We start from the raw sequence: 21,116 nt of genomic DNA on the forward strand, positions 1-21,116 counted from the left end.
CTTTCATGTCTTAAGGCAGAACTAGTACTCACCATCTCCTGGAAATTTGCCCAAAGTCACCCAGTTGCCTTTCACGCCTAAGGCAGAACTAGAACTCACCGTCTCCTGGTGATTGACCCAAAGTCACCCAGCCGCCTCTAATGTCTAAGGCAGGACTCGAACTCACTGCCTCTTGGTAATTGGTCCAAATTACCTAGCCTGCTCCTGCACCTGTGGCATAACTAGAATTCACTTTCTTCTGGCGTTTGGCCCAAAGTCATCCAACTGGGTTTCACAGCCTGGGCAAAAACTAGAACTCAACATCTCCTAGTTTCTAACCTGGTTCTAACCTGAGCTTAGGATGGCCCAAGATCTCCGGTCCTTTCGCCGCGGCCTCAAAACACTCCTTTTCCACCTGGCTGACCTGGACTGACAGGCATTTTAATTATGTTTACAATTTTTAATTTATTTTTAATTTTTAATTTTAATTTATTGCACAGATGATTTTAATTTTAATTTTATCTTAATTTCTGTTATATGCTATTGTTGTTAGCCGCCCTGAGTCCTTCGGGAGATAGGGATATAAGTCCCATTAATAAAATAAATAAATAAATAAATCTGGTGCAAACACGATGGAAGACCACTATTCCAAAGAAGGCAGAGAAAATCTCTCCCAACTGGATCCAATCTCCAGATCCCTGAATTGTTATTTTTTTAATGTATTCTTTGCAAATTCATCCACCAGAAAAGCAAACACTGGGGGGGGGACAAAAACCCACAAACCACGCATGGGGAATAAGGAAGAGCTGTCATCTCATTCGGATGGAAATGACTCGCCTTGCAGAATTAAGATTTTAATGCACAGAGAAAAGGGAAGACGCAGCCGGGGTCTCCCCCACCTCCCAAGTCAGCTTTCCTAAATTTCACATTTAAGGCATTCCCGCCGTTCCCTACCAAAGCCCATGCTGGTTGGGGATGATGGGAGTTTGCACCTAGACAATTGCACCTAGACAGCTGAGGACCCAGCTACCTGATCCGAGCGGCGAAAAACCCCCATGATCATTAAAAGCAAAAAAAAAAATTTTTTTTCCCCAGATCAGAGCTGATAGAATTGAGCGGGGGGCGCCCGGTTGCAGAAGGAGAAAAAAAAACTCAGCGCTGAGCCTAGGGAAGAGTCGGACAGCGCCCCCTATGCATTACTGGAGGGAAATATCCAAGGCGCTGACCAATCAGAAGGCTTTAAAAAAAAACCGCTCGGAGTCCCTCCCCTCCGCCGCCTCCGGCCCGTCCTTATTGTCAAGGCCACGCCTTCCCTTGAGCTTCTTGTTCGTCCATTGGAGGCTTCCCTGTGCGCTCCCGCCTCCGGCGGTCGGGAGCTCGACCAATCACCGCCTGCCAGCCTTTCGGGGGGGTGGAATTCTCGGCGCGCGCTAGGCGGACGTCGTAGTTGGTCCTCGGCGTGGGCGGGGCGTTTAACCGAGCGCGCGGGAGGAGGAAAAAAAAAAGGGCGGGTAGAGCGGCCACGCCCTCCCGTGACGTCACAGGTTGGATTCCAGGGCTTTGCTAGGGAAAGGGGAGGGGGGGTTGGGGGGGGACGAATGTTGGGGGGCGATGCTTAGAGGGGGTGTAAATCCCCATCACTTTCTCTCTCCTCTCCTTGCAATTGCTTTGCAAATTGCCGGGTGGGGGGAAGCAACGGAACTGGGGTAATCTCAAGGGGAGCTTCACCGGTTGCATTTCTGCCTGCTGCTTGGAGGGTTACAGCAAGGAAAAGTGGGGGTCGGCGTTGGGAAGTGAGGGTCGGGGTCGGGAAGGATGCAGGGGCTTGTTGGGGGGTGCTTTGGGGCGATTTTCCTTGGGGTAGGAGAAAAAAAAATCAGAATAAGCCCCTCCCCTTGCCCTGTTCAAGGGGTTAGACTAGATGACCTCTGATGCCCTCTGCCAGCCCTGGGATGCTATGATCCCTGTAGGATTGGCAGGGAAGCACGCCCGGAAGGCTGCATTCACACACGCAAGAGTGGGGGTTCTTTACCTTGCAGCTCTCCCTGTGTTGAAACTCATGTATTTTTATTTATTTGTTTTTTTTATCCTGCGTCAATGTTTTTTTTTTATTATAAATACCTCATTCTTCCTCCCTTTCCCCCACCCCCAACAACAGCCCTGCAAGTTGGGTTGGGCTGAGAAAGAAAGACTGGCCCAAAGTCACCCAGCTGGCTTGCGTGCCTCAGGCAGGACTAGATCTCACCGTCTCCTGGTGATTGGCCCAAGTTCACCCAGCCAGCTTTCGTGTCTTAAGGCAGAACTAGAACTCGCCGTCTCCTGGAAATGTTGTCCAAAGTCACCTTTCGTGTCTAAGGCGGGACCTGAACTCACTGTCACCTCGTGACCCAAAGCCAGCCACCCAGCCAGCTTTCACGTTTAAGGCTGGATTTGAACTCATGCTCTCCCATTGTCTAGCCTGGTGCCTTAAACCAGCTATTTTCCCTGCCGTGTGAGAGAGGAAAGAATTTCGGCTTGGCTCAAATGGTGGGGAACATCACCCCTTGTTTCTCTACCCAAAACTTGGCATCACCCCTATAAATGGGAGAGGGGGGCGGTCTTTTCCAATCAGGAACCCCTTCCCTTTGGGTACGAGTTCGGATCCTAATCCTCTCCTCCATTCTTGGTTCATTCATCTGGAGGGCACCAAGATGGATTTTTTTTTAAAAAAAGCTATAAGCGTCGCATGCTTCTACAACTCCCTGCTCCCGAAAAGGAATCCTCTGGGTTTATTTTCCAGGAGTTTTTTTTTATCCCCCTCAATCAGATTCCTGCTTCTTTCTTAAATATGGCTTCTTCTAATTTTATTTCCTTTTTTTCCCCCCGAGAAACAGGCAGAATGGCGGTTTCGGGAGCTGTGGACGCTAATTTCCTGCAACAAGGTCATGCCGGAGCTTTCTGGGAGGGAACGTTAAAAGAATTTAAAAAGGGGGAAAATTAGTTTCCCTCTCACCCACACACCCACACACACCAATTTCTGTTTCCGCAGGTTGTAGGAGCCAGCTGCCCCCTTGCTCGCTGACCAACGAGGATCTCTCTGCTTATCCTGGATTGGCTAACCTGCTTACGGATCTGAAAACACACATCGATCCTTCGGGGATGAGCATCGCTTTGGCCCAGCCGTTGGAAGAGGTGGGGGGAGAGAGAGAGAGAGAGAGAGAGATTGGTGGGGGTGGGTGGGTGGGAGACAAGGAAGTGGGTAACAGTCGGCATACAGGAAATCCTCAACTGACAACCGCAATCGGGCTCCATATTTATGTTGTTAAATGAGACAGTTGTTAAGTCAGTTTTGCCCCATTGCATGGCTTTTCTTGCCGCCTTTGTTAAATTAGTGTCACGATTGTTAAGTCAATCTGTGTGTCTGTCTGTCTGTCTATGTTATCTATCTATCTATCTATCTATCTATCTATCTATCTATCTATCTATCTATCTATCATCTATCTATCTATCTAATCTTATCATCTAATTATTTAATCTATCACCTATCTCTGTCTATCTGTCTATATCTTATCTATCTAATCTTATCATCTAATTATTTAATCTATCACCTATCTGTCTCTATCTATCTCTTATCTATCTAATCTTATCATCTAATTATTTAATCTATCACCTATCTGTCTTTCTGTCTATCTGTCTATATCTTATCTATCTAATCTTATCATCTAATTATTTAATCTATCACCTATCTGTCTCTATCTCTCTCTCTCTTATCTATCTAATCTTATCTAATTATTTAATCTATCACCTATCTCTGTATCTCTCTATCTATCTATCTATCTATCTATCTATCTATCTATCTATCTATCTATCTATCTATCTATCTATCTATCTATCTATCTATATCTTATCTATCTAATCTAATTATTTAATCTATCACCTCTCTCTCTCTCTCTATAATCTATTTAATCTATCACCTCTCTCTGTATCTATCTATCGATCTATCGATCTATCTATATCTAATCTATCATCTAATCATCTATCTAATCAATCACCTCTCTCTCTCTCTCTCTCTTGTAAATATGAACCAGTTGTCAAGCATCTGAAGGTAAATCCCATGACCGTAGAGATGCTACAAAGGTCCTAAGTGTGAAAAATGGCCATTTTTTCAGTGCCGTTGTAACTGCGGACAGTCACAAATGAACAGTTGTAAGGCGAGGACTACTGTATTCTGGAAAATCCCATTTTTTCCTTGTCTGGGACGAGGTGTTGCAAAAGGGGACGGAGGAGAATGAGGATCTGAACCAGTGTTTTTCAATTGAAGCCACTTGAAAGCAGGGTGGACCTCAACTCCCAGAATTCCCCCGCCAGCTCTTCAAGTGCCCATGGTTGAAAAAGGTTGATCTTCTAGGGAAGATCCTGGATGAGTGTTGTGTTGCATTGCAGATCATCTTAAGCAAGAATGAGCAAATATTCCCTGCTCAGCATGTCGCTCATCTCTGCAGTGCAGAGAGAGATGAGACAAACACCACGAAAAATAAATTACTTATTTACAAATGTAAAGCTACGGGATTTGACTTCTCTTGAGGCAGGCGTGTTTCTCATTGATTATAGTGCTCGACATCAACAGTAGCTGCCCTACTTGCAGATTGGGTGGTGAGCCTTGGATTACAAGCACAAGGCAGCCCGCAAGAAGACAGCGGGAATAATAAGAGGAATCGTGCATTGGGCTAGATCCAGTTCCCATAAGGACGTACAGAAGTACTGTATTTTGTCTGGCATTGTTTATCCAGTTCCAGTTAAAAGATCCCCCGGGTTGTGTGAATTGGGGAGCTCGCTTCTTCCCAGGTTGGATTCAAAAACATACTAAGACCCAGTATATTCATCAGGGCTGAAATGAAATTAACTGGGGGTTAATTCTCCCTACTGGTTCCCTAAGAAATCTTGGGAGGAAAAAAACGGGCCGGGTGTTTTGGTGTCTGTTTGCAAAATGGTGAGAGGAAGCCTTTCCTTGCTCTGTGTACAGCAGCCCTACGCTGAATAGTCTATCACAGCTTCTATGTATTGTCTGCCTGCCTGCCTGTTTATCTATCTGTCACTCTGTTTCTCTCTATCTAATATCTCTATCAAGCTCTCCATATCTCTATCAACCCATATCTATCTATCTCTATCAATTATCTATCCATCCATCTATATCTCTATATCTATCTGTCAATCTGTTTCTCTGTTTAATATCTCTATCAATCTCTCTGTTTCTCTGTCAACCCATCTATCTATCTATCTATCTATCTATCTATCTATCTATCTATCTATCTATCTATCTATCTATCTCTGTCAATCTCTTTCTCTCTATCTAATATCTCTTTCTATCAATCTCTCCGTATCTCTGTCAACCCGTATCTATCTCTATCAATTATCTATCTGTCACTCTGTTTCTCTCTATCTAATATCTCTATCAAGCTCTCCATATCTCTATCAACCCATATCTCTATCAATTATCTATCCATCCGTCTGTCTGTCTATCTATCTATATCTCTATATCTATCTGTCAATCTGTTTCTCTCTGTTTAATATCTTTCTATCAATCTCCGTATCTCTGTCAATCCATCTCTTTCTATCATCTATCTATCTATCTATCTATCTATCTATCTATCTATCTATCTATCTATCCATCTATCTATCTATCTATCAATCTATCTCTGTCAATCTCTTTCTCTCTATCTAATATCTCTTTCTATCAATCTCTCCGTATCTCTGTCAACCCGTATCTATCTCTATCAATTATCTATCTGTCACTGTTTCTCTCTATCTAATATCTCTATCAAGCTCTCCATATCTCTATCAACCCATATCTCTATCAATTATCTATCCATCCGTCTGTCTGTCTATCTATCTATATCTCTATATCTATCTGTCAATCTGTTTCTCTCTGTTTAATATCTTTCTATCAATCTCCGTATCTCTGTCAATCCATCTCTTTCTATCATCTATCTATCTATCTATCTATCTATCTATCTATCTATCTATCTATCTATCCATCCATCCATCCATCCATCCATCAAGCTCATCAAATTTGCAGACGACACCAAGCTGGCAGGAATAGCCAATACTCCAGAAGATAGGCTTAAAATACAGGAGGATCTGGACAGACTCGAACACTGGGCGCTATCTAACAAAATGAAATTCAATGGTGAAAAAAGTAAGGTTCTACATTTAGACAGGAAAAATCAAACGCACAGGTATAGTATAGGTGGTACCTTGCTCGATAGTAGTAACTGTGAGAGGGATCTTGGAGTCCTAGTGGACAATCACTTCAATATGAGCCAGCAGTGTGCTGCAGCTGCCAAAAAAGCCAACACAGTGCTAGGCTGCATTAACAGAGGAATAGAATCAAAATCACGTGAAGTACTAATACCACTTTACAATGCCTTGGTAAGGCCACACCTGGAATACTGCATCCAGTTTTGGTCACCACGATGTAAAAAAGATGTCGAGACTCTAGAAAGGGTACAGAGAAGAGCAACAAAGATGATTGGGGGACTGGAGGCTAAAACATATAGGGAACGGTTGCTGGAATTGGGTATGTGTAGTTTAACGAAGAGAAGGGTGAGGGATGACATGATAGCAGTGTTCCAATATCTCAGGGGCTGCCACAAAGTAGAGGGAGCCAAGCTATTCTCCAAAGCGCCTGAAAGCAGGACAAGAAGCAACGGATGGAAACTAGTCAAGGAGAGAAGCAACCTAGAACTAAGGAGAAACTTCCTGACAGTTAGAACAACTAACCAGTGGAACAACCTGCCTCCAGAGGTGGTGAATGCTCCAACACTGGAAGTTTTTAAGAAGAGACTGGACAGCCATTTGTCTGAAATGGTATAGGGTTTCCTGCCTGAGCAGGGGGTTGGACTAGATGACCTTCAAGGTCCCTTCCAACTACTACTTCTTCTTCTTCTTCTTCTTCTTCTTCTTCTTCTTCTTCTTCTTATTATTATTATTATTATTATTATTATTATTATTATTATTATTATTATTATTATTATTATTTATCTATCTATCTATCTATCTATCTATCTATCTATCTATCTATCTATCTATCTATCTATCTACAACAACAAACCTGGAAGGTAGGTTGGGCTGAAAGAGAGTGACTAGCCCACAGTCACCCCACTGGTTTTGTGCCTAAGGCAGGACTAGAACTCATGGTCTCCTGTTTTCTAACTTGGTGCCTTAGCCTCTTTCTCTCTTCCCCCCCTCTCTTTCTCTCCCTCTCTCCCTCTCTATCTACTAACTATCAATCTCTATCAATCTCTCACTATATCTGTCAATGTCTTTCTATCCATATACTTTAGATGGCTAGATAGGCAGGTGTAGATTGATGTAGACCGAAAGAAAGAAAGAGAGAGAAATGGATCTAATCTACCTCTCTACCAGCCTGCCTCTCCCCTCCCTCTCTCTCTCTTTTATCTACTTCCTCTTACCAATCTCTGTATCTCTGCCTCTTTCCATTAATCTATATCTCTCTATGTCTCTTTCTATCTATCCATCTCTCTCTCTCTGTCTATATCAATTATATCTATATCTGCCCATCCACTGATCTAAGGTTGGTGGGTAGATAGATACAGACTGATACGGAGAGAAAGAGAGAAAGAAAGATGGATAGAAAGAGACGTAGGATTGGTACCGTTTCTCTCTTCCTGCCTATCTCTCTGTCTCTCCATCTCACGTGTGTGTGTGTGTGTGTATGTACACACACACATACACACACACACCACGCACTAAAAAAAAGGCACGAAACGGCAGCCTGCCAGTTCCAGAAAAAAACTGCAGTTGTGCGGTCAAAGATGATGGATCCTCGCTTGGCAAGGTTAGCTGGACTGGACTGGAGCAGCCGCAGTTCCTGCCAGCGGCAATTTAATTTATTGAGCAAGCCCCCGTCGCCCTTATTAAAAAAACCAGTTCTCCCTTTGTTTAAAAAAATAATAATTTTTTTTTTAATCCTCCTCTTGTAGGCCAGGAAAGAACTGGAGATGCACCGCGCCAACTGGTTAAAGTGGGAAGCCCTACACCGCCTTTTGCAGGAGGCTTTGCTGGAACTGGGAGCCGATCCCGCCCCCCAGGACAAAAAAGTAACGTCGTCGGGAAAGAAGCTTAACGCACAACGCAGCCGACTTAATGCGCGCTCGGGCGGGCTGGCGAGGGAGCGTTCACGCTGGCTTGGCCAGTGGTGCGAAGCAAACCGCCCAGCGGGAGACCAGAGTTGGTGGCCTTATCTCAGCAGGGCGGAAAAGGGGCATAAAAAGGAATCGGCTTGGGCAGAGGGTTCGATGTAAGCTGGGTAATTGCGCATCCTGTGGAGCTGGATCCAGGCTCCGGCGGCACGTAGGAGGTAGAGCAGCCGATCAACCCTGGGAGGCAGAACAGGAACGTGAGGAAGGCCCTGGAAGATGACGAACAGCCCTCAGGGAAAGGAGAGGTTTTCCCGAAGGGATGTGAGAATGGGGGTGCGCTTGGAGAAAAGGGAGGCCCAGAGCAGTCTCGACGGACGCGACTCGGAGCCGAGAAGCGAATCGCCGTTGCACGGTAGAGGAGCTTTCGAGGGGGTCCTTGAGGCTGTCTTGAGCTTGCCGGTGTTGGAGATGTTTCGCTGCCGAAGTGGGTGACCTCCTCAATGCTAGCGGTGATGAGTGACTTGCCCTGGGAGTTTTGGTGGGATGTCCTTGCTGGTTCCTTGATTAGGAACTTTTGATTAGGGTTTGCTGTCTGTTTACCCCCTCTATCTATCTATCATCTATCTATCATCTATCTATCTGTCTGTCTGTCTGTCTGTCTATCTATCACATAATTCTATCTATCTATCATCTATCTATCTATCTATCTATCTATCTATCTATCTATCTATCTATCTATCACCAAATTCTATCTATCTATCTATCATCTATCTATCTATCTATCTATCTATCTATCTATCTATCTATCTATCTATCTATCTATCTATCTATCTATCTATCTATCTATCTATCTCCTAATTCTATCTATCTATCTATCTATCTATCTATCTATCTATCTATCTATCTATCTATCTATCGCCTAATTCTATCTATCTATCACCTAATTCTATCTATCTATCTATCTATCTATCTATCTATCTATCTATCTATCTATCTATCACCTAATTCTATCTATCTATCTATCTATCTATCTATCTATCTATCTATCTATCTATCTATCTATCTATCTATCTATCTATCTATCTATCTATCTATCACCTAATTCTATCTATCTATCCATCTATCTATCTATCTATCTATCTATCTATCTATCTATCTATCTATCTATCTATCTATCTATCTATCATCTATCTATCACCTAATTCTATCTATCTATCTATCTATCTATCTATCTATCTATCTATCTATCTATCTATCTATCTATCTATCTATCTATCTATCTATCTATCTATCTATCTATCTATCTATCTATCTATCTATCACCTAATTCTATCTATCTATCTATCTATCTATCTATCTATCTATCTATCTATCTATCTATCTATCTATCTATCTATCTATCTATCTATCTATCTATCACCTAAATCTATCTATCTATCTATCTATCTATCTATCTATCTATCTATCTATCTATCTATCTATCTATCTATCTATCTATCTATCTATCTATCTATCACCTAATTCTATCTATCTATCTATCTATCTATCTATCTATCTATCTATCTATCTATCTATCTATCTATCTATCTATCTATCTATCTATCTATCTATCTATCATGGGTAAACAGAAAGCAAACCCCAGTCCCTTGCAGCCCTGACACTGTTAACTAGTTTGGTAATGAAACGCCTTCAAGAAAACGACCAAGCCCTCCCTCCCTCCCCCTTTTCTCCTCCTCCTCTTCCCCATTCTCCCCCTCTTCCTCCTCTCCTCCTCCTCCTTATTCTTATCCTCCTCTTCTTACTCTCCTCTCTTCCACCTCCTTCTCTTACTCTCCTCTTCTCCTCTCCTCCCCCTTATTCTTATCCTCCTCTACTTACTCTCCTCTCTTCCTCCTTGTCCTCCTCCTTCTCTTCTCTCCTCTTCCTCCTCTTCTTAGTCTCCTCTCCCCCGCCTCCTCTTCCTCCTCCTCTTCTCCCCTTCCTCCTTCTCTTCCTCTTCTCTTCCTCCCCCTCTTCCTCTTCCTCCCCTCCACAGACCTCACTCGCTTGCGCTACCGATGTTTTCTAGTTTAATAATAAAAATGTCTGCAAGGATAACAGCCAAGAGCGCCAAACAGGGACCTCGCAATCTTCCTCCCTCTTGCTTCGAGCTAACCGCCATAAAACGCGCTGGGTCTCGTTAATTGTAGTTAAACAAGCCGCTCAGCACATTTCCCTCGAATTGCCAAGCAAAACCCAGGCCCCGTTGTGGTCAAACCGAACAGCCAGCTCACAACGAAGCTTGATCTGATTCGTTCTTCTTCGCCCTGGTGGCTCAGCCAGCCAGACTATGTTTTTTTATCGGCTTAATGTGTTTTTCTGGAGGGAAAGTTCTGGCTGATTGAAGTTTGTTTATCTCTTCCCTCCCCCCCCCCCACCCCCCTTTTTAAATCTCCTTTTTCCTGCCTTCAGTTCCTGGAAACCCTGGAACAGCAGTTGCTAGTAGCGGAATTGAAACGGATGCTTGAACTGGATTCTTCCCTGCCAAACCCCCGTCCGTCGGTCTTAGGCCTGCAGCCCGATCACTTAACGGAATATCTGCCTGCTCACCAAGTAAGAATCTACGGGGGTTTCTCAAGTCCTCCAGGACACGGATAAGATAAGATAAGCTTTATTGTCAATTTTTTATTTTTCTACTGTGGGCACAACGGCACACATCAAAAGTGAAATTTAGTTGCCCGCTCTCAAAGGGAAACACATACGTGACACATACCTAAAACATATTGCATACAACATATGTATATAGACCCACGCCCCTACATAGACATGTTGTTGTTAGCTGCGAAGTCGTGTCCAACCCATCGCGACCCCACGGACAACGTTCCTCCAGGCCTTCCTGTCCTCTACCATCTTCTGGAGTCCATCTAAGCTCATGCCTACTGCTTCAGTGACTCCATCCAGCCACCTCGTTCTCTGTCGTCCCCTTCTTCTCTTGCCCTCAATCTTTCCCAGCATGAGGCTCTTCTCCAGTGAATCCTTCCTTCTCATTAGGTGGCCAAAGCATTTGAGTTTCAGCTTCAGGATCTGGCCTTCTAAAGAGCAGTCAGGGTTGATCTCCTCTAGGACTGACCGGTTGGATCGCCTTGCAGTCCAAGGGACTCGCAGGAGTCTTCTCCAGCACCAGAGTTCAAAGGCCTCGATTCTTTGGCGCTCAGCCTTTCTTATGGTCCAACTTTCACTGCCATACATTGCAACTGGGAAGACCACGGCCTTGACTACATACACATAGCAAATAAATATTAAATGCTGCCCCTCTTGAATATATAATGGAAGGAGGAAGGCTGAGAGTTCACAAGGTCAATGCTGTATGGAATGAAACTGTGGCTGAATCTGGATGCTCTGCTACGGATACCACGAAGCCCCCTCCTCCCAGAAGGTAACAAGGAAAACAGGTCGTGAAGAGGGTGTGTAGCATCCCAGATAATCTTACGGACCCTGCTCAAGCAACGCTTCTGTGCCACGTCCTGGATGGAGAGGAGGGAAATGCCAACGATCTTTTCGACTGTCCTCACCACTCTCGGCACCCCCTTCCTGTCCGAAGCCGGGAAGGCTTCCAATCCAGACTGTGGTCCTATATGACAGGATGCTCTCGATCGTCCCTCTGCAGAAAGTGGTCAGGACAGGGGGAAGAAGACGTGCTTTTCTCACGCGACGCGGAAAATGCAGGCGCCGCTGGGCCCGCTTCACCAGTTTCTCACTGTTGAGCGACCAAGCCAGCCTACTCATTAGCTGCACACCCAGGAATTTGACGCTGGTAACCGTCTCCACAGGGCAATCATTAATGCACAGAGAATTGTGGCTGGGCCTGCCTTTTCGGAAATTGACAATGATCTCTTTGGGTTTTTCCGGTATTTAAAACTAGGCTGTTTTCCTTACACCAGTTCACCAACCCCTCCACCTCCTTGCGGTAAGCTTCCACCTTGTCGTCCTGAATAAGGCCCACTACTGGTTGTATCGTCTCCGAACTTCATCCCAAAGGTGTTTTTTTTCACGAGGCAAATGGACTTCCTTGTTTTTCTTTGGAGACGTTTGGCTTCTCGTCCAAGAAGCTTCTTCGGCTCTGACTGGATGGTGGGGGAAGGGAAGGATTTATACTCCTTGCAGATGGCTGGTCATTTGCCTTCTTTTAATTTAATTTAATTTAATAATTTAATTTGTATACCGCCCTTCTCCCGAAGGACTCAGGGCGGTGAACAAGGCAATACATAATAAAAACAGGATACAAAAATTAAAAAGTGATTAAACAACTATGCCCGTAGTAATTAATACATATTAAAGTTAAAACTGATTATAAAAAACCCAACCCCATCCCGTCAGACCAGGCCAGCTTGTTCAAAAAAGAAGGTTTTGAGATCGCGCCGGAAGGAGCGAAGGTCGGGGGCCATCCAGAGCTCGACCGGCAAGCGGTTCCAAAGGTCTGGCGCGCCCACAGAGAATGCTCTCCCCCTGGGGGCCACCAATCGGCATTCTTTGATCGGAGGCACCCTGAGGAGGCCCTCTCTGTGGGAGCGCACTGGACGGAGGGAAGTTGACGCCGGCCGCAGGTGTTGTCGTAGGTAATCCGGACCCATGCCATGAAGGGCTTTGTAAGTCATCACTAACACCTTGAACCTCACCCGGAGAGCAACCGGTAGCCAATGCAGCTCGCGGAGCAAAGGTGTAACATGGGAGTATCGGGAAACTCCCAAGACAACTCGCGCTGCTGCATTCTGCACCAGTTGAAGTCTCCGGGTGGACCTCAAGGGCAGCCCCTTGTAGAGAGCATTACAGTAGTCTAGACGAGAAGTCACGAGCGCATGAGTGACTGTACGCAAGGCATCCCAGTCTAGATAGGGCCGCAACTGGCGCACCAGGCGAACCTGGGCAAAGGCCCCCCTAGTCACAGCTCCAATATGCTCTTCCAAAGAGAGCTGTGAATCTAGAAGGACCCCCAAGTTGCGTGCCCTATCTACGGGGGGGGGGGTAATAGCTCACCCCCCATGGCCAGAGATGGAATAATCGGAATTTCCCAGGATGCCGGCACGAACAGCCACTCAGTCTTTTAGAGAGTCGTTGAGGCCACTTGGGGGTTTACCTGTGTCCTCGGGATCACCTGAGCGGTGCAAATGGGCGTGGGGCCTTCTTGTTTTAAGCCCTGGATCCCTTCACCGTCGAAGAGAGGCGCGGGCAGTTGGAGGATGAGTTTGCGTTGTCTGCCTCTCAAACCGAAGCGCAAATGGTTCCTGCCGTCTGCCATGTTTTCTGGAAATCTGTTCATCCTCCCGCACTGTTCGAAAGGTCCCCATCCCAAAGGGCAGGGCTAAAATGTCGATGGAGGTTCTCGGTCCGCTTATCCACGGAAATTTGGGGCTCAGTTACGATGGCAAGCGGAGGACCAGCTGTAATCCTGGAGAGAACAGGTAATAATTGAAGCTGGTCAGGGAAAAAGAATATATTTTTCTTTCTGTCTTTCTCTAGGACCTGGAACAGGTGCACAAACACCTCCCAGCCAAGTTAGAGAAGCTTCTAAAGACCAAATGTTTGGATGTGCTCGGTTACTATCGTCCGGAAAGTGGTAAATTTGGAATTGCAGTATTATCAGGTTGGCCTGGAGAATAAAAGTTGTTGGGAGCCGAAAATTGCGGGCTGGGATTTCCAGTTGGCTGGGATTCGTTTTAAACCGACAAGAAAAATTAAATGTACAGGCACCGATTAGATGAAAGCTAGCTCAATAGTGGTAACTGTGAGAGGGATCTTGGAGTCCTAGTGGACAAACTATTAAATACGGCATCCAGTTTTGGTCACCACGATGTAAATAAGATGTTGAGACTAGAAAGACTACAGAGAAGAGCAACAGAGATGATCGGGATTGGAGGCTAAAACGTATAAGGAACGGTTGCTGGAATTGGGTAGGTCTAGTCCAGGGGTAGGCCACCTTGGCTCTTTTATGACTCGCGGACTTCAACTCCCAGAATTCCTGAGCCAGCATGGCTCAGCTTGGAAACCTCTCCCTTTCCCCTCAGCATGGCTGGCTCAGGAATTCTGGGAGTTGAAGTCCACGAGTCATAAAGTGGCCTAGGCCTAGGCCAGGGGTAGGCAACCTTGGCTCGTTTATGACTCGTGGACTTCAATTCCCAGAATTCCTGAGCCAGCCATGCTGAGGAGAAATGGAGAGGTTTCCATGCTGAGCCATGCTGGCTCAGGAATTCTGGGAGTTGAAGTCCCCAGGTCATAAAAGAGCCAAGGTTGCCTACCCCTGGTATAGGGTCTCCTGCTTGAACAGGCGGCTGGACTAGAAGACCTCCAAGGTCCCTTCCAACTCCAACTCTGTTCTTCTGTCAGCATGCTCCCACTCCTGTTCTTCACATCTTTTAGCCTCCAGCCCCCTAATCATCTTTATTAACTGGATCCCTGGAGGTTTTTAAGAAGAGAGCTAAGATAGCCTTTTGTCTGACATGGTATAGGTCAGGGGTCTTCAAACGTGGCCCTTTGATGACTTGTGGACTTCAGCTCCCAGAATTCCTCAGCCAGGCACCTGGCTGAGGAAGTCTGGGAGTTGAAGTCCACAAGTCATCAAAGGGCCACGTTTGAAGACCCCTGGCCTAGAGTCCCCTGCTTGAGAAGGGGGTTGGACTAGACGACCTCCAAGGTCCCTTCCGACTCTCCTGATTTCTCTTACGCTGACCTCTCTGAATTTGCTTTTTTGAAGATAACGTCGGAGCCGCAGCCCAGACGATTATGCTGGGCGCCCTGGCCGAGAGTCTAGCCACGGAGAAGCAGCATTTGAAGGAGGCCAGAGCTGAGCAGCAAGAACTGACCGGATGTCTGGAACAGCAGAAAGCGGTTTATCCCCAGGTAGAAATTCTGGTCTGTCTACCCGCTATCCGTCCTGCTCTGGACGGAGCCCCAATTCCTCTGTCTAGAGACTTTGGGAACTCTTTTAAGATTAGGATAAGCTTTTAAACAGCGGGGCAAGCGTCTTTGTCTCTAAAAAAAACCTGTTTGCGTTTCTTGAAAGGGCTGCGGATAGCTTGACCCCAGATAAGTATCGTTGGCTTCTGTAATCCTTGCTGTTAAATTCCAACACACACACACACACACACACACACACACACTCAACCTCGGTCGGGAATCTGCTAGCGGCAGCTGTGCCCAGCTCAACAAACGATGCCGAAAGGCCGAAGTTCTCGTTTCATCGGGTGGATAAATTGAGATTCGATTCGATTCGGGTTTTAATCCCACTTTTATGACGGCTTATAATTATAAGTCAGGGCGGGCAAACAAATGCCGTGCTGCTCCTTCCTCCCACAACAATTTTACCCACAAGAACTCTGAGATCGGGCCAGGCTGAGAAACTGACTGGCCCAAGAGTCACCTAGCTGGTGTTTCCCGTGTTTTAACGTGGGACTAGAACTCAGTGTCACCTGGTTGCTAGGTCAGCACCTTCACCCCACCCCCACCCCCACCCGCAGCTTCTTCCTCCTCCTGCTTCTTCTCCTCCTCTTCCTCCTCCTCTGTTATGACTCAGGGCCAGCCGGTGGGTCCGGCAGCCGGTTCAGATGTATCGGATGACTCAGATGAGGGGGAGGAGGAGGGTGTGGAAGACGAACCGGCTGATGATGGCTTGGAGGCTTTGCAGAGCCCTCAGCCGGGGACCTCTTCTCAGCTGCGTGAGCCCGATAGTGCGGAGGATGATGACCCACAGCTGGCCCTGTTCAAGGACGCCCGACGCAGGAGGCAGTCGAGCAGGAACAAACAGAGAAAGGCTGTGGGACTCCTCGGGAGGAGGCACAGGGAGACCACGCCCTGAACTCTAAATAAAAGGAGTGTTTGGGGAGGGGCTGGTTGCTGAAAGCAACCCTTCCGCTTGAGGATTCAAGTTCCTGTGTTTCTTGTTCTGTTGTTTTGCTTGTGAATTAAACTTGGCAAACGCTTTGCAACCTCAGACGCTCTCCAGTCTCTACTGCTTGAACAGGGGTTTGCTTTATTACAAGGCCGGTAGTTGGCTGGTTCAGAACATCCTCCTCCTCTCCCTTCTAATACTGATGATGTTCCCTAGTTGGGTTATGAAACATCTGCAAGGAAACCACCAAGCTCAGAGAGCACCAGGGACCCCACAATCCTCATCCTGCTCCTCTCTTCCTCTTCCTCTTTCTCCCCCTCCTTTTTGTCTTTCTCTTTTTCCTCCTCCACTTTCTATTTCTTTTTTCTCCTCCTCCTCCCGAAGGCAAGTGGAGCAGCTTGCCACCAGAAATCGTGGGCGCTCCATCGCTGGAGATTTTGAAGAAGAGACTAGACCACAGGTCTGCAACCCGCGGCTCCGGAGCCGCATGCGGCTCTTTCAGCCGTCTCCTGCGGCTCCCAGTCCTCTGCCATGTGCAGTCCAAACAAAAAAAAAAGTGGGACTAAAAAAGTTCAACCAATCAATTCAAATATGCAGGGTAGGTGCATATCTCGCCTTGGCTCCACTCTTCAGTCAAACCCTGTTCTGCGCATGAGCGCATGTACACGCATGCGCACACATTTTTTGCGGCTCCCAGTTTTTCCTTTTGTGAGGCAACCTGTTCCGAGTGGCTCTTTCACTGTTTCAGGTTGCTGACCCCTGGACTAGACAGTCACTTGTCTGAAATGATATAGGTTCTCCTGCTAGAGCAGGGGGCTGGACTAGAACAGGGGTCCCCAGAGCTCAGTCCGTGGACCAGTACCGGGCCGCGGCATACCAGCAACTGGTCCACACAAACAAGCAAAGCCCCATCCGCGGGATGCAGGCAGCACACAAAACCACGCACCCTCCGGTCCACGGAAAAACCTCTATCCACTGAACCGGTCCCTGGTGCCCGAAAGGTTGGGGACCTCTGGACTAGAAGACCTCCAAGGTCCCTTCCAGCTCTGCTCTATTCTATTCTATTCTATTCTATTCTATTCTATTCTATTCTATTCTATTCTATTCTATTCTATTCTATTCTATTCTATTCTATTCTATTCTATTCTATTCTATTCCATTAATATTAATATTAATATTATTCTATTCTATTCTATCCTATTAATATTATTCTATTCTATTCTATTCTAATATTATTCTATTCTATTCTAATATTCTATTCTATTCTAAATATTCTATTCTATTCTAATATTCTATTCTATTCTTATTCTATTCTATTCTAATATTCTGTTCTGTTCTATTCTATTCTATTCTATTCTAATATTATTCTATTCTATTCTAAATATTATTTTATTATTCTATTCTAACATTCTATTCTATTCTAAACATTATTCTATTCTATTCTATTCTATTCTATTCTATTCCATTCTATTCTATTAATATTAATATTAATGTTAATATTATTCTATTCTATTCTATCCTATTAATATTATTCTATTCTATTCTATTCTAATATTATTCTATTCTATTCTAATATTCTATTCTATTCTAAATATTCTATTCTATTCTAATATTCTATTCTATTCTTATTCTATTCTATTCTAATATTCTGTTCTGTTCTATTCTATTCTATTCTATTCTAATATTATTCTATTCTATTCTAAATATTATTTTATTATTCTATTCTAACATTCTATTCTATTCTAAACATTATTCTATTCTATTCTATTCTATTCTATTCTATTCTATTCTATTCCTTATTTCTATTCTATTCTATTCTATTCTATTCTATTCTATTCTATTCTATTCTATTCTATTCCATTCTATTCTATTAATATTAATATTAATATTAATATTATTCTATTCTATTCTATCCTATTAATATTATTCTATTCTATTCTATTCTAATATTATTCTATTCTATTCTAATATTCTATTCTATTCTAAATATTCTATTCTATTCTAATATTCTATTCTATTCTTATTCTTCCTTTCTCCTCTTTCTCTTCCTTCTCCTCTTCCTCCTCCTCCTTCTCTTTCTCCTCTTTCTCTTTCTCCTGTTTTTTTACCACTTCAGGTGCACTTAGAACCTCACGATTAACTTTGTACAGCTCACATAGCAGAGGTATTAGATGGAAATACTGAGGCACATTTCTAACTAGATTCTCTAGCATTGCAGCAGTCTATAGACGCGATTAATAAATAAATTACTCCTAGCTGTGAGCTTCAAAAGCAGCTCCGTGTACAGCACATTGAAACAGTTCAGTCACGTATTCATCTCTTTCTTGTTGGTCAGCTCATCACTATGCAAACCTAATTCTCTCTCCCCCCCCCCCTCCATTTTCTGCACAATAACAACTCTGTGAAGCAGATGGAAAAGAATTGGCAGTAAAGTCACCCAGCTGTCTTTCATGGTTAAGATGGGACTATAACTCACTGTATCCTGGTGATTAGCCCAAAGTCATCCAGCCAGCTCTCATGCCTAAAGCAGGACTAGAACTCACCATCTCCTGGTGATTTGGCCCATAGTCATCAGTTGGCTTTCATGCTTCAGGTGGGACTAGAATTCCCACTCTCCTGGTGATTGGCCCAAAGGCACCCAGCCGTCTTTAATTGGCTAAGGCAGAACTAGAACTCACCACCTCCTGATGATTGACCCCAAGACACCCAGCCACTTAAATGCCTAAGGAAGAACTAGAACGATCATCTCCTGGTGATTGGCTCAAAGGCACCCAGCTGTAAGGCAAGGACTAGAACTCACTGTCTCCTAGTAGTGAAGGGCCCAGCACCTAGCCACTACACCGAACTGGTTCACATGAAGCCACTAAGACACGAATTATTCTGTGAAGAGACTGCCAATTCAGGGAAAGAACACAGTCGTCACACATGATAGATCTGCGCAAGGATGATCCATCTCTGGAGGCGTACGATAACTTCCTTTGTGATGGCCTCTTTGCATTGTTGTTCCCTGTTTGTTCCAGGTCCTGTTGCGTTGTTTGGGCCTATTGAAACGCTTTGCTCGTGAGTTTCGCCTCGGGGTCCAATCCGAACTTGACCAGCTCAACACCCTGTATCTGGAGATTAAATGCAGCGCTATGCTCCTCAAGATACGGTGAGCTCCTTTATCGACTGGGAAGGCAAACCCCCCCCCGGCCAACTCCTAATGCCAATTTTCCCTACCAAAACAATCGTAATAGATTTTTTTTTCCTCTAGTCTAGTGGCAACTTTCTGAATGTTGCTCAAGAACGGTTGGGCTTCTAGAAAACCTTCTCCAGATAGACCGATTGCTGGCAAAAGACGCCTTTTTTCTGGTAGGAATAGAAAGTTGAAGCTCACTCGGAACTATTTTGCTTCTTCTAGGCTCGAGGAAGTGAAGATCCTGTTGGACACTTATACGCCTGAGGTAGTGGACGTGCATCGGATGATGAGGTGAGCTGAACAGGATAGGATAGGATAGGATAGGATAGGATAGGATAGAATAGAATAGAATAGAATAGAATAGAATAGAATAGAATAGAATAGAATAGAATAGAATAGAATAGAATAGAATAGAATAGAATAGAAGATGGATTAGAATATAATTAGAATTAGAATAGAATATAATAGAACATATGGAATGGAATAGAATAGAATAGAATAGAGAAGAATAGAATAGAATAGAATAGAATAGAATAGAATAGAATAGAATAGAATAGTAGAGAATAGAATAGAAATAGAATAGAACAGAATAGAATAGAGAAGAATAGAATAGAATAGAATAGAATAGAATAGAATAGAATAGAATAGAATAGAATAGAATGGAGAAGAATAGAATAGAATAGTAGAGAAGAATAGAATAGAAATAGAGTAGAACGTATGGAATGGAATAGAATAGATTAGAAATAGAATAGAACATATGGAATAGAATAGAAATAGAATAGAACATATGGAATGAAATAGAATAGAATAGTAATAGTAATATTAGAATAAGATAGTAATAGAATTAACCAGTGGAACAACCTGCCGCCAGAAGTGGTGAATGCTCCAACACTGCAAGTTTTTAAGAAGAGACTGGATAGCCATTTGTCTGAAATGGTACAGGGTTTCCTGCCTGAGCAGGGGGTTGGACTAGATGACCTCCAAAGTCCCTCCCAACTTTACTATTACGATTATGATGAATAGAACAGAACAGAACAGAACAGAACAGAACAACAGAATTGGAAGGGACCTGGCTCTTTTTAATTCTTCTCCAGGGACAAACTGCAGGCCAGCCTGAGCCAAGAAGAGCTAGATCTGACCACTTCCCGCGGTATCCTTTCGAATTACGAGACCCTGGGGCCAGAATTTGAGGAGTTAGTCAAAGAATACACGCAGTTGCAAGAAATCATTCAGAACCGCCGGTGGGTGCTGACCAAATTCAGCGAAGACTGAGGAGGCGGCGAGAATGGCCACTGCCCGCACATGATTTGCAGAAAATCGAAACAGCGCACAATAAATATCACAGAATAAAATTTGAAATGTACGGATTGCTTTCTTTTTCCTGCCTGCCCCCTTTGCCACAAGACAGGGAGATAATTTTGAAATCCTTGTTTCGCATTGCCAAAACCTTCCAAGAGTCAAGGATGCAAAGATCTAAGTTGGGTGTTTCTCAAAGGTGGCAACTTTTAAGCCAGAGAGACATGGCTGGCTGAGGAATTCTGGGAGCTGAAATCCACATGTGCTAAAGTTAACCAGCTTTGAGAAACCCTGATTTAACCTAACATGTCTGCCTTCTTGGCTTAATGCAGAAGTCTGGGGGGGGGGAAATGCTGCTTTATTTAGCACAGAACAGTGTTTCTCAGGTTATGGGCTTCAACTCCCAGAATTCTCTAGCCAGCGTTGCTCGCTGGGGAATTCTGGGAGTTGAAGTCCACATCCCACAGTTGAGGAAAACTGTCAGAGCATGCACAGTCATTGCGCTGAGGTAACCCAGGAGTAAATACAGTAAACAGTGGTTTCCAGTGCTTTTTTTGTAAAAGAAAAAGGTGCCGGAACTCACATATGTCATACAACCCACCTTGCCTACCCTACAAGGTTCCATCCAAAAAAGGTGCCGGAACTCCGTTCTGAGCGTTCT

General features: G+C 44.5%; 1 protein-coding gene across 2 annotated transcripts; it reads left to right on the forward strand.

Annotated features, from left to right (window-relative positions):
* The first annotated feature begins 1,483 nt into the window (after positions 1-1,483).
* On the forward strand, positions 1,484-20,500 carry LOC308676897 (HAUS augmin-like complex subunit 4). Of its 2 annotated transcripts, XM_081342957.1 has the most exons (10): positions 1,484-1,523; positions 2,853-2,900; positions 3,008-3,150; positions 7,962-8,078; positions 10,572-10,712; positions 13,617-13,713; positions 14,848-14,993; positions 19,002-19,132; positions 19,382-19,450; positions 20,254-20,500. In XM_081342957.1, exons 2-10 carry the CDS (start codon positions 2,858-2,860, stop codon positions 20,429-20,431), a joined length of 1,065 nt encoding a protein of 354 aa, XP_081199083.1. In that variant the 5' UTR covers positions 1,484-1,523; positions 2,853-2,857; the 3' UTR covers positions 20,432-20,500. The 2 variants fall into 2 exon arrangements, with proteins under 2 accessions (XP_081199083.1, XP_081199084.1); XM_081342958.1 differs by having other exon boundaries at positions 1,503-1,523; positions 2,847-3,150.
* The last annotated feature ends 616 nt before the right edge of the window (positions 20,501-21,116 follow it).

This window comes from Vipera berus, assembly GCF_964194415.1.
Source record: "Vipera berus genome assembly, chromosome: Z".
NCBI lineage: Eukaryota > Metazoa > Chordata > Lepidosauria > Squamata > Viperidae > Vipera > Vipera berus.